This window comes from Tupaia chinensis, unplaced genomic scaffold (assembly GCF_000334495.1).
Source record: "Tupaia chinensis unplaced genomic scaffold, TupChi_1.0 Scaffold000197_1, whole genome shotgun sequence".
NCBI classification, from domain to species: domain Eukaryota; kingdom Metazoa; phylum Chordata; class Mammalia; order Scandentia; family Tupaiidae; genus Tupaia; species Tupaia belangeri.
The window spans coordinates 5,875,962-5,890,472 of record NW_006159672.1 but is presented as its reverse complement, the minus strand read 5'-3'; the positions used below and the strand labels follow the sequence as shown (position 1 = coordinate 5,890,472).

General features: G+C 44.5%; 1 protein-coding gene across 1 annotated transcript in view; it reads right to left on the bottom strand.

Annotated features, from left to right (window-relative positions):
• The window catches only part of JAKMIP3 (Janus kinase and microtubule interacting protein 3), a 96,273-nt gene that overhangs the window by 38,014 nt on the left and 43,748 nt on the right, over positions 1-14,511 (bottom strand). Inside the window, 5 exon segments of the mRNA XM_027771236.1 lie at positions 4,603-4,665; positions 6,346-6,429; positions 9,322-9,450; positions 11,681-11,809; positions 14,144-14,203. Of these exon segments, the coding sequence (XP_027627037.1) occupies positions 4,603-4,665; positions 6,346-6,429; positions 9,322-9,450; positions 11,681-11,809; positions 14,144-14,203 (465 nt within the window).

Here is a 14,511-nt window from a genome sequence, read left to right as displayed (position 1 = left end):
TAGGCTGGGCAGGCAGGGCAAGTAAGCTTGGTAGAGAAGCTAGAATCAGAGAAGTAGCCCTGAGTCCAGCCCAGCCATCTAAGCAGAGATGGGGAAAGACAGGGAAACCATTGGACAAAACATCTCCATGAGGCTCCTCCCTGGCACTCGTTAGAGCCCCAGGTGGCCCAAGGCCTGAGGGTACATTGTTGCCTGATAGAAGGGATGATGGCTTCTGGCCACTCTACAGAATTTTCTGTTTAAACAAAACCAATAATGAGTGAACCTGATGTGGAAAGTCCATACCTTCCGAAGGGTAAACATGATGCAGCCCATAGCATGTGAACACAGCAGCTGCATGAGGGCAGGGTGTCTACTCTGGCAGAAGGCTGTATCCATCCTCCTCCCCATAATTGAACTTAGGGGATGGATGGGCCTGCCCTGATGCTCAGGGGACAGGCGAAGCCCTCAGGAGCATTGGTGACCTCTGAGGGATCTGATTCAGTTGGGAGCTCATTGCATTATGCTGCACAGTTAGGGCTGCAGTGAAGCCCCTACAATGCCAGGAATGTGACTTTGTGACAATCATAGACAGAGAAAATTACTGACTTGAGTGAGCATGTGACTATTTGTATGTGCACACAAGCATTTAAGTGTGCATGGACTTAAGTGCACACAAGCACTTCTACATAAACACCTGCATTTAAGTGCTTTCATTTAAAAGTAGTTACCAAGACTTCACTCTCCTGACCCCAAGATCTAGCCAGGACAGGCCAATCACAAGCCAGTTACATTTGAGCTCTGAGAGGACCTTTCAGGCAGTAGGGCAAGTGAAGATTCTCTGCCCAGACTTCACCCTCCTGAACCCAAGATCTAGCCAGGGTCAGAGTAATAATCAATTCCCATGGAATCTGCTGAACAAAGAGAGAAAAATGGTACTGCAGAGAGATTATAGATGACCTCCTCCTGCATGCCTCTGAACACTCAGATTTAACTCTAAAAATTAGGAAAAAATGTATAATCCAACAGATGACCAGAAACCACAGCAGAGGCACAAATAATATAAGAAGCCAAGAAAATCTCTCTCCCTCAAGGGAAAAAAATAACTCCTCATCCTTAACAGACAATAAATGAAACTCATGCAAATGTTGGACAAAAAATGTAGAATATTCATAGTGACAAAGCTAACGGAGATGCAAGAAGAGAGAGACAATGAACTGCAAAAGATGCAGGAGAAAAGAGACAAATTCCAGGAGGTATGGAAGTTCTTGCACAATCTGAAAGAGGAAGTACACACTATAAAAGAGAATCAAGTGGAACTGTTAGATATGAAGGCTGTAATACAGAAAATCAAAACCTCTCTTGTAAATATTAAAAGCAGATTAGGTCATGCAGAAGACCGAATTTTAGATGTAGAAGATAAAACCTTTGACCTAGAAAAATTCACCAAAAACACTGAGAAAATAACCCAAAAACATGAGAATAACATATGAGTAATACTAGATACCACTAAACATCCAAACATTCAGATCATCAGTATCCCAGAAGGTGAAGAAACTAATAAGGGCATTGATAATCCATTCCATGAAATCCTGGAAGAAAACTTGCCAAGCCTAGAGAGGCATTCAAATAGAATGACCTAAGAAATACAAAGGACCCCACACAGAATCAACCCAAGAAGATCTTCTCCAAGGCACATCATAGCCAGATTGACCAAAACCACAGACAGAGACAAGATACTAAAATTGGCTAGAGAGAAACATCAAGTTATTTTCAAAGGGTATCCCATCAGGCTAACATCAGCTCTCTCACAGGAAACAATGTGAGCAAGGAAAGAATGGGAAAATATATTCAAAGTGTTAAGTGAAAAACAATTTCAACCAAGAATACTGTACCCAGCAAGATTATTTCTTCATATGGGAAGAAAAGACAAAACAATTCTCAGATAAACAAAACCTGAAAGAATTTACCAACACCAGACCAGCTCTCCAAGAAATTCTAAAGGGAGTACTATACCAGGAAAGCTAAAGTCAGACACACAAATAAGAGTACAAAAAACAACCAAGAGAATGGCCAATTCAATGGCAGGAACAAGTCCGGAGAGACCAGTAATAACGTTGAATGTTAAATTTCAGAACTTAAACAGGAATATGGGACTACAGTAACACTTCAGATTCAACAGAAAAGAGATTAATTCTATGAGACTGAACTGGTGAAATAGAATTTTATGACTTTTGGCTAAAACACTACTGATTTTTCTCTATACTTTGTTCCAGATTTAAGGATTTTTTCAGTCTTAAGCAAATTTCTCTTAACATTTTTAAATTTTTGATCTATTAAAACTAAAACTTTTTCTTGAAGTTAAAAAAATGCATTAAAAAATTCCTATTTAATGACTACAGTAAGCTATATAGCCCCAGCTAGGTGCTACTTTTAGAGTATATTCATTTTACTCACTGAGGTTTATGCCTAAAGTCAGACATCTGTTCATAGATACGTACATATCAGTTGCACTTTCTATTGAAAGTATTTAGATTAATTAAGATCTTTTGTGAATCAATAAAATGTGAAAGAAAAGGCATGGAAAACAACTGTAGATACCAGAGACAGTGTGGGAGGAGGGTAGGAAATGGCAAAGGGCGAGAGAGAGAGAATCAGGAGAGGAGGAAGAAGCAGCAAAATATATAAGAAACAAGAAACAGAAAAATTATTTGTTGATGATAACATGTATGGTAATATCTTTGATTGTTCCAATATACAGTGAATTCTAGATGGAAAAATCTCATTTTGTATACTTAATGATGTACAGTGAGTGAATGTAAATAAATAAACTTAAAATAATAGAAATAAATATAAATTTTAAATGAAAAAAGTAGTAAATTAAGCATGCAAGTGTTTGCATGTGTAGTTGAGCATTCAAGTGTAACGTGTTTAATTATGCATGTAGTTAAGTGCACATGAACTTCGGAATGTGCACATGAACATTTAGATGTGTGTATGTACATAAGGCCCATGGAAACAGGTGTCCGGATTTAAGAGCTGTGCTGAGTGTTCATGGGAAATACCATTAGCTATGGTTTGAATGTCCCTTCTAAAACTCTTGCTGAGATTTATTTGCCATTGTAACATTGTTGAGAAGCAGGAAATTTAAGAGGAGATTAGATCACCACATTTAGAAATGAGTTTGTGATCTTAGGAGTCTGTTATAAAAGTGAGTTCTTGGGACCAGCAGTTGGCATAATGGCTATGTCACTGGACTCCCATGTAGTTGATCATGGTTCGAGTCCCTGACCCAGTGGCTTAAACTCACACCAGGCACGTGTGCTTGCGTGCCCAAGATCCAGAGAGGAAGATAGAGGAGAAGGGATTGCGGCGTGGCCATCCCCCCTGGGGGGTTGATTTCTTGCTGTCTGTCTCTCTGTCTCTCTCTGTCTTTCTGGTGAGCACACATGCCCTACAGCAAAAAAAAAAAAAAAAAAAAGTTCTTTAGATATTCCTAGATCTAAAGAATAGTCAGGGCTAAAGAATCATACAGTCATCCACAGTCTAAGGCCCTCAGTGTTGTGGATACCTCTTTACCCCAACTCACAGAACTGGTTGAATTAAAGGGAAGACACAATATGGAAGGCAGCTGCTCTGGAATGTAAGCCATACCTATTCTCAGTACATGACTTGGGGAAGGAATGGTGGTTCCAGGCAGAGATTAAGCTTACTAATAATACCATAGCTGTGTATTGCTTTCTAACTCATCTTACATGGAATAAAATCTTCCAGGCAACAAAGCCCCAGACAGGGAGGTAGGGGAAGGTGATAGGAATGACAGGATTTTTGGAGTCTCTAGTCATCCAGAGGCCAAAAGAGCCCGTCACTATGACCTCTGTCAGAGAAGCTGTGGCTAAATAGAGACATTCTCACAATTCTCAGTCAGAAATGAAAACCCAGGCCTCATCTATGGACTCTCTAAGGACCTTTTAATGAACATTATTAGTAGTTCCTAACAAGGCTTTTGACTAGGATGATTCCAGGGTTTTCTTTTAAATTGCTACAGGGCACATGGCTAGCCAGAGAGAAACAGAGAGATAGAGAAATCAAAATGGAGAAAGCACCCCACAATGGGATATGATCACACCAAAATCTCTTCTCTTCCATTTTTTGCATCTTGCCAGGATTTGGGGCACACACTCACACATACCTGGTGTTTTTCCCAGGCTGCTGAGTACAAGATTCAAACTGCTATGGCTATATGAGATCTGACTTCCTTAACCATGAGGTTATGGGCCTGTCTGACTCTATTGTTTTCGATAGCACAACTCTTCCACAAAGATCAGCACAGCAAACATGAATCAAGACACTGCTGTGGACACAGGACTCTACCTAGGCTCCAGGAGAACGGGTCCTCAGCTCCCCTCTAACCAGGCCTCCTCCTCTCTAGAACACAGAGGGGTAGAGAGCCCAGAGTTCCTGGTAGGCTCCTATAGGCATAGCAGCACAGAAGAGCACTGAAATAGGACCATCAGGGGCCTTCTTCCAGAGCTCCACCCTGTCAGCCCACCAGGGGCCACCACATACCCCATGAGCACAGATGAAGTCTTGTAAGACTCCTATATGGGGCTTGGGGTTTACCTTTTCTACAAGCTCTTGATTTCTTCGATACAGTGCTTGCTTCTCTTCAATCCACTTCATATCCTTGAAAATAGAATTGAAATGAGATAATAAATATACTGCAGGAGAAAACTGTAAAGCCAATTTAAGTCATGATTTGGCAGACAGAGAATGTCAGCCACGAAAGGACTCAACACACAGCTTTTAGTAGGTCATTTCACAGTCACTGTCATCTCAACTGATAAATGACAGCATATGTCATACTCACTCAAATAATGAAAACCTATATTTTTGTCCATTTTCTGTGAGAGCTCAGACTTGACGAGAGAGCAAGGGTCTCATGCAGGTGGAGAGAGGACAGTTTATTCAAGGTAGGTGTCCTGTTTACTCACATTTGGGAAAGGTGGGCAGAAGGCAGGCTTTCTGCTCTGTCACATGACATGTGTGGACACTGTGCTGACCCCATTAGAGGATCTGACTTTGGAAGGAAGTCCAGTGTCTTTGGCATACCCTCTTCATATGGAAACCCTTGTGTCTGTCCCTGTACCAGTGGCATTTTTAAGTTTAAGTCAAGAGGAAACCAATTTCCTCAGACACTGGATTTTGTTACAAATTTCTTCTCCTCAAAGTTATGTGCAGAGTTCTTGTCAAATTTGAAGGAGTCACTTCTGCAAATGGAGGAGGTGACATTCTTGCTCTCCTCCTCCTCCTTATAGTTTCCAACTTCCTTGGTCACTTTTTTTTGTCCAGCACAAACAATATGATGGCGGCAAGTATGAAATGATGGTGGTGCCTCAGGAATGTTCCCCCCATAAGTTCAAAAAGCTGTAAATTATACAGTTTAAGTGTCATTACCACAAGTTCCTGTGTATGGTAGCTCTGGGGATAGTCAATCAAGGGGACAAGTTAGTTCTGTGTGTCAGGTAAATGGTTGCAAGCACCACAGCATCAAAATCTGGGACACTGGCAACATAGAATGGCTATTGATCTCATATTGTCATCCTGTCTGTATGTCCAACAGTTAACAAGTCAAAGACTATCATAGGCCAGGTTCTGGGGCTGGGTGGAAAGTCATGGAAACATGTATCTGATCTTAGCTCTCAAATAAACCGTCCTCACTTCACATAGACATCCTCCAACTTTACATTGGTTCCAGTAGGCTGGAGGGGCATTCTTGGGCTCTGAGGCCACTGGGGATAGATGCTCCTGGAATCTGAAGAACCCAGAAGTGATGGTGTCCATATGGGTAGAGGAAAGTGAAGGACAACTCCTGAGAAGCATGTATTCTGCATCTTGGGCAATCTTAATCTACCTGAAGGATAAGTTCCTAGGAACCCCAGATCAGAAAGTCTGTGGCTCCAGCTGGAAGTGGCTCTGAGTTTTGGGACCTGGGGTGAGGCATGTAAGACCTGAAATCCTGGCCCTGTGTTAAGAGAACTGACAGGATCTACACCAAGATCACATCTAAATGAGGGCATGTCTGATGGCAGATTCCTGCTTCATTCAAGGCTTACCAGAGAATTATGCCAGACACATGTTCTTCCAGTTTGTGGACTTGTTATTGTGGTGTGATGTGTATAGTGAATAGCATGTTAATGGTGCTAATCCTCAGCACAGTTGAATTATCTTTCTAAGTATACCCACTACGCTACCTCCTCAATGGGGACATTTGGCAGCCCCAAGGAACAGGCCTCTTCCAGTCACACCCACCTGTGATGAGTAGAAAATGCCAGGCCCCTCATGAGTGCCCCAGAAGAAGCTCACCTGCCCCTGCTCTGCCAACGCCTTCTCCAGGTCTTCTGCTCGCGTCTGTGCTCTCTGCACTTCTGCTTGTAGCTGCTCACGGGTCTGTAGGATGGGAGGAAAGATACTTCAAATTTTCTCTAAAGGCCAGGTGAAAATAGACAAGACATACTCATACAGATGGAGGCTTTGGAGGATTCTGTTCCTTTGGTTCAGTTATATATATACACACACACACACACACACACACACACACACATTTTTATAATATACACACATATTTATAATAGAGAAATAACCATTATTCACTTCTTGGAAAAAGATGCTTCCTAAGAAAGGGAGAACTTTAAGAATTATTTGAAGCACATAATCTTACTGAAATTTTAAGGGGGGAAAATCGATCAATCAATTTTGAGAGCTTATTGGGTAAGACACTTGTTTACAGGATGAAATAACAATGAAGAAGGCTGAACCCTGTGGTATACTCAGCCCCACCGGTGCTGGCAAGAGGGAGTTGGTTTTAGTTTCCTTCAGTGATGAGGACACACAGAGGGCATTTCTGAATGGATCTGCCCTAAACCCCCCTGGATGATGCTGCTGTTGCTGCTGCTGACACAGCACCCTCAGTCGGTCCACAGAACCTATCCCTTATTTTACAAGTCAGTACCCTGGTTTGTGAAACCCCTTCCAAACACCACCTGGGCTTCTACCCAGGATCCAAGCCAATCTCCTTGACTCAATCTGCTCTTGCAGGGTCTAAACCATAAAGCATTATACCTATGGCTGCTCCTGCTGTCTCCTAGTACAACTTCTGGGGCAAATGGTTTACAGTGTTTGGGGACACAGGGACTGAAGGGCCATCAGCTTGCGGGGAGCAGGGCCGAATGTGTAGCTTGTGATGGTGTTCATGGGGTTCTGGATCCCTTTTGGGTCACATCCAGCTAGTCCAACTTTCCCTCCCTACACTGTCCTTTGTTCCTCTTCTTCTGTCCTCTTGCCTCTTCTCTTCCTTAAGGGGCCACAATAATATACATGAAGCCTTGGGGAAGAGAATCCTGAAGCAGAGAGGAAATTCTAGTTATTCCTAAGCCCATGTTTCCAGATGAGGAGTGTGAGTGCCCCAAGGGCCATTGGCTACCTGCAGTCTTGAGTTTACATAAGGGAGAGACCATGTCCACATCTTCCGACACCACCTCTTCTCATACCACCTCCGTAGTCACCACCTCTTCTCATACCACCTTCACAGTCCCTTCATTCTCTGTAGGTCTCCTTGACTTGTTCAGCAAGGGGTAACATTTCCAGCTCCAATATAGAATCAGCCTGTTTGGGATCCCAAGTGGTCAGTTTTCTTCATTAACCTTTTCTGTATTTTCTACTTTTAAAAATAATTGTGTGGTAATCCTTTGCATCAGATTTCTCTCTTATTCTAAATGTCATTTTTTTTTATTCAATTTGAACATTTTTACTCTCTGAGCAAAATTATCTCAATTCTTTGTTTTCATGTGGCCCTTCATCAGATGTTTCTCTGGCATCTGATAGGATGAAGAAGGGGAAGACAAGGTTCTTCTTCCAGCTCTTTCAGCTCCCAAGCTCAGTTGGCCGGTGAGGACTGTGGTCACTGCAACTGCCCCTCCCCTGCCATGACAGAGTAAGGCTCAGGCCAGGGATGCACTTAGCTCTATCTGGTCACTGGGCTTTATGGCAATCTGCATAGAGAGGTTGTCAGACATTTTCTTTGCTCCAAGGATTGTGTAAAAATTAAGTCAAAAAATCAAAGAGGAACTGTTTAAAGTCCTCTGTTATGTGGATAAATACTCTTTTCATTTTTGTTTCTATTTTTTAAGCCAGAAGAGGGAAAAGTTGCCCCCAGGAGTAGGATGGATAGGTGAGTCCTAGTTATCATCACCTGAAGCAGCTGCAGGGGCACTAAGAGTGAGGCCTTTTTGTTTTGTCTTTTAACTTTTATAACAGGAGCTCCTAATGAAATGCCCAGAAAGGCAGGAAGAAAAAATAAAAACAGACAAATCGTCAGGGTCATTGAGGGTGATGGAGGGTGCCTAGAGTACAGGGCAGGGGATTGTGATCTGCTGACACTGTTCCCTGGTCCCAAAAGGTTTATTCTCCAGCCTGCCTCGCTACCTGAAGTTGTAGAATCACACAATGATAGTACCTCTTGTCCTTCAGAGTTGTTAGGAAAAACCCTTCCCTTCCACAGGGAAGTGGCCTGTCTCCCTGTGTGGTCCACCAGCCAGGGTTCCTACAGTGTGCCCCCTACCCCAGTTGACAGGGTGGGTAGGAAAGGAGGTTTCAGTTGGGACTGGGTTGGGACAGCCAAGTTAACACCTTACCTATGGCCCTCCCCATGAAGCCTGGTGACTGCACTGTCTCCAGTGCCCAGCAGAGGGCGTCTGCCAACCCAGCCAGTACCAAAATGTAGACTTAACAGTATGCCAAAGCTCTGGGTGAAAGCAGGAACAGAGGGGACACTGTTGCTCCCAGCTGGGCCTGTTCGATGAGGCACAGGATAAAGGCAGGGCCAGTGTTTGAGCTTAACGTTTGTTGGATGAATCAATAATCTTAGCAACTTTCAAAAGCTGAGCTCAAATGCTGCCTCTGGTTCATCTCCATGTTTTCCAGTTACAGGGAGCTTCCCCAAAGCATCACTGGAAGGTTTGGAAAGATGACTTCATCTTGGGTACTACAGGTGCTATGACCCTTAGGTGGGGACAAATGGGGCTCTTTGAGGACCCTTAAACCATTTCTGGCACCACTCTGGGCAGGCCCCACCTCCAGCTGAGGTCAGTCTCAATATTAGGCTCCACAGACACTGGTTTTTTATGGCCTCAGTAAGCATCACACAGGACTAAAAGTAACTGTGTGCAGGGGGGGGAGGGGCAGCCCCAAAAGGTTTTGTGATGTGGACTGCCCCTGCCAGGTCCACAGGGTTAAGCAGGAAGGAGCAGAATGGAGATGTTGTGGAATAGAAGTCATTTAGACCTTAACTTCTCGCTCTGCATCCAGCGTCCCTCCAACCTGCTCTTGCAATAAGGCATAGGCACGCTGCAGGGCCTGGTACTCCATGGTCAGCTGCCGGAACCTCAGCTCTGTCTCCTCCTTGGCCATGCCCTAGAGAGGCACATGGGTACCACACACATGCAGAGAGAGAGAGAGAGATGCAGTGTTAGTGCAATGTCCCTATACATTTCTTCAAACTGCCAGTGCACCAAGGCCTACCGTTCTTTCAAGTGAAATTGAATGAAGAGATCTTTCTAGCAGCATGAAGAAGATCCTCTTTAGTGTGTGGGGAGGGGGCAACTACCTGGGGATCCAGTGCTGTTAGAGAAATATTTCTCAGGGAAGTGAGCCCTGAGCCCTTGGTGTAGAAGGCTGAGCTAGTTGTACCAGGGTCAAAGTGAGCCTCATGAGCTGGTGGCTATGACCAGGGGCTTAGTCGGAGCTCCCACCTGCCAACCAGGCTTCCCTGAGCCAGCAGACACTCTGTTACTGACCAGGTTTATGCATAGCTCTGCTCTATAGAAATGTGCCATGGGAAGATAATTGGGCTTTGTTAACAGAGTAAAGTGCCCCAGCAATGCACCTCCTCATGGGCCCATCTATCCTACACCCATCCATCCCAGGCCTGTCCGTTCTAGCTCTGTCTATCCACCCGCTCTGTCCATCCCAGGTCCATCTATGCCAGGCCCACTCTTACAGAGTCACCCCTGGGCTGTGTCTTTGTAAGAGAAATGATACCAGCTGCCCCAAGGAGAAGGCAAGTGGCAGGTAGGTCTGCTGCTGCTTCTAGGGTTGGGAGAGTCTCAGAGCATGTCCACAGTGACTGGACAGGCTGTTGATTTTGAGGGTCTGAAAATCCTGACCTGTTTCTATTCCCACCCACCCCCATCCATGCCCTCCCCTCTGAGGCTTGCTAGTAGCAAATATGCCATGAAGTTCTAGATCTCTAAACTGGCTCATGGCCATTGAGCCATTCTCTAGGATCTGCCTGGAGAGGCCTGACCTGTGCGTGGCCTTGCCTCTGGGACTGAGGAAGACTTTGGACCACTACTCCTGTCCCATGGCCACAGGGGCTAGGCCAATGAAGCTCAGCTCCACAATGCCAAGCCCTGATTTCTAGCCTGGTGGGATGAGATGTCTCTCTTGACTTGAGAGTGGCTATTTTTCTAGAAGAAAGGGCTACTGGGCAGAATGCCCTAGCTATGTTTTTGTTTGTTTGTTTGCTGTTTTTCAGAAAGGAAGCACCTATTCAACATCTCTGTCCAATCAACCTGGTCCTGGCAGTTCAGACTCCTCAGGGTATGAAAGTCTGTCAAAATCAAAACGAAGTCACTTGGGTCAATTTGTGTTAAACCCTGACTAAATGGAGCTGGGGAAGGCCGTAGGGGGTGTCTTCTCGTACTAGCATGCCAAATAACAAGAACAGTCACAAGGACTCTATCAGAACCACAACATGCACAAGGACCACTACAACCTGACCTAAGACTACTTCTGGGAAGACATCTGCTCAAAGACTGCCTGTCCAACCGTAGACTTAGGTCTTTGTTATTGATCCTGGTGGCCAAGGACAATTGTCTTGAAACAATTGGTAAATCTGCTCCCTTCCCCCATTTATTTATTTAAGTTCTGCTGTAGGGTGATTGTGCTTGCCACACACACACACACACACACACACACACACACAGTGAGAAATCACCCCCACCCCCAGGTGGATGGCCATGCCACCTTTTTCTTCTGTTCTCCTCTTGGGATTTAAACACATATATCTGACATGTTTTTTTAAGCTGCTAGGTCTAGGACACAACCACACAGTCAGCCATGTAGGATCTAACTCCTTAACCACCACGCCACCTGGCTGGCCCACCTTCTTGTGTTTCTGAAATCTGCCTAAGAATTGTAAAACCTTGGTTCCAAGTGTATGTGTTCAAGGCAACATAAGTATGTCCACCTGGGCTGCCATCCTCAATTTTGGCTCAAATAAACTCCTTTCGCTTTGCATACTTTTCCTCAGTTTAACTATTAGGTTTGCATGAAGAATTCCTTTAAGAGGCTTAAGAAAATGGAGGGAGGCTCGTCATAGCTATCTGCAGAATGGGCTCAATGATAGGAAGGCTCAACGATAGGACTGGCACTCAGCAACCACACAGCCAAGCAATGTAAAAGGTATTTCTCACTATGCAAAAGCATCGGCTATTGGGGATACAGAGTCGGTAAGGCCACCAGGGAACGGGACTTGCACTAGATCCCTGCCCCCAGCCCCATTCTGCCTCCATGCTCCCGCCCTGCCTTGATGTCCATGTCCTGGTAAAGTCCAGAACTGCTGTGAGAAGATACAAGTTACCTCTTCCAAATCATCATCTGGGGTGCACGGGGTCTGGTCCGTCCTATCAGTTTGATAAGAGATAGAAGAACCGTCGGATTCTAGGGAAGCTTCTTCATCATATCCAAAGAAGGTCTCCACGACAACCGGCTTCTGACCAAAATGCAATGTATTAGTGCAAACTCAGAACCAGGCTTGGCCTAGCAGTAACCAGTTTTTCTCAAGTCCTTTGGCCTTTTCCCTCCTCTTTTTGTTGCCAGCTGTGGAGGCCATGGCTGCAAAGTTGTTCACTCATGATGCCCTCCCCCATATACACTCTTGTCTCATCTACTATTGCCCTAGGGGGAGCTGTTGGGGCTGCCCTCTCTCAGGACAAGATGGCGGTTGGATATGAGAACACCACCTTGGTCATTCTGGGATCAGGGCTGACAGAGGGTGAAATGGGAAAAGGGTGTAGAGTCCTACAGATAAGTGGTTCCTGGATTCAACCTTCCTTTTAGGGGAATAAAGCACTTCCTCTACCAGCTAGCTTGAGAGGCCTTGTCTTTAGGAACCCCCAACCCTACCACACCCCAGGCTCACCTCTGATATCTATATTCCCAGGTTCCCTTCATCCTCTGCCTTTAAAAACCTTAGGTTTCTTCACTGAGGTTTTAGAAATATTACTAATCCCCTTCACTACCCCTGTGCCTAGCCAGTGGACTGTCCGCTTTGTTACCCCCACATATAGTTGGCAGCCTGACCTTTTCCTTATCACCTCCATGACCAAGCAGTGGCCTGACCTCTTCCTCACCTCACATCCCTTCAGTGGCCTGACTTCCTCCTCCTCTCCCCACATACTGTCTCCCACCCCATTCAGTCAGTGGCCTGACCTCTCACACCCCACATCCAGCCATCCTCCTTCTGGACATTCATCAACTCCTTTCCTCCCTGACACACTCCACTCCTTGCCCATTTGGTCACAGCAGCCTCCTGGCTTTTCTCCCTGCTAAGACATCCTGCAGATGTGTCGTAAGAATGGCCTTACTGAATCTTCATCAGGTCCTTTCATGTCCCAGCTCATTGACAGACACAAGTCACCACAGGCTGGAGTCCACTGTAGTTTCAAGCTCCAGACCTGTATAAGCGGCCACTATTTTCAAGGCCCTGAGTATGTCTCCTTCATTGTTAGTTCCTGGTATCTCCTTTGTCCCTTCTCATGGAAGCATGGGAAGCCAAAGATGCTGCTAGTTTTTTTTTTTTTTTAAAGAATTACTTTATTTAACTGTATTTATCTATTTTTAAATTCTTGACCAGAGAGGAACAGAGCGAGAACAAAAGAGGGAGAGAGAAAAAGTGAGAAAGCAAGCCACCAGGTCCAGGACTCTAACCATGATCAGCTATGTGGGGGTCCAACGCCCTTAACCACCACACTACCTGCTGGCACCACTGCCAGCTATTTCTGAATGCCCTGAAAAAAATCCCAAGGAGGTGAGGCTCCTGACAATTTCTTCCTCATACTACTGCCTTTTATAAGGGCCAGAGAAGCAAGAATCTGTGTTTAAGGACTAATAGACTATCAAGGAACATCATTGTCTTTTTAAAAACAAAACAAAATATACATTTTGCTTAGGACATAGGAGGAAAGTTAGTTCCTTTGATAATTTCTTTCTTTCTTTTTGAGAGTTTTTTGCTATAGGGTGTGTGCGCTCGCCAGAAAGATAGAAAGCAAGAAATCACCCCCCAGGGGGGATACCAGACCACAATCCCTTCTCCTCCAATTCTCCTCTCAGGGTCTTGGGCACACATATACATGCACTTGGTGTGAGTTTAAGCCACTGGATCTGGGACTCAAACCATGGTCGACTACATGGGAGTGCAGTGACATAGCCATTACACCAACTGCTGGTCCCATCTTTGATAATTTCTCCACAGGTGCCCTCAATAAAAATTATAAATTTATCAAATAGGATTATTCTGTAGAGAAATTAGCCCAAGTCTTCTAGGGATGCAGGTTTGTCCATATGGGGCCTGTGGGTACGGGCTGCTGCAGCCTGCAGGTGTGACTGGGGACAGTGTGATGATAGGGCAGGCCCATGTGGGATGTGTGAGGATCAGTGGATGTAAATAGCCACATGTTGGGCTACAAGCTGGCTGTTCTCAGAACCACGCAGTCCACACTGACATGGGAATTCAAATGCCTATGCAGGGCAATAAGAAGCCTAGTATCCTGTAGCTAATTCCTCCTTCTCTCTATTATTGTTGTTGCTGTATGAATTCATACTTCCTCATGGAAATTTGAAAGAAATAATGTTGGCCTTTTAAATTTAAAATTATAAACAGAGTATTTATTTTGAGTCCATAGTCTGTTGGCTATGTCACAGAATAATCCTTGGAAAGAATATGATTTTTCTTTTCACCTTTAAAGGAAGAGATTCATGCCTGTTAAGTGGCTTTTTAAAATACGCCTTTCATGTTCATACATGCCTACATTTTCTTGCTCACCTTGGGGATTTTCGCCATTTTCTTTCTTTGTTTCCGATACCTTAAAAGCTTATCACGCTCCTGCAAAAACCAGTAGAAGAGATTTTTTTAAGTAGTTGAAAAGCTCCATTGGTTTCAAATGCACTATTTAATATTTCTGTATCATCATGGGACAAAGATGATGGTTTTAAGACTGATTTATTGCTCACATGATCATAAACATAAGGAAACATAAGGCCCTCACTTGGGATATTTTCCTCTGAGAGCTTGGGTAGCTCTTTTTCTTTGCCAGGGGGATGAGTGGTTCTCCCTGTTTAGATGTGTTCTGAGTTTACCACACACAATTGTCCACCAGTACCTATTAGTTTTTATTTCAGGGGCTGTGGAGG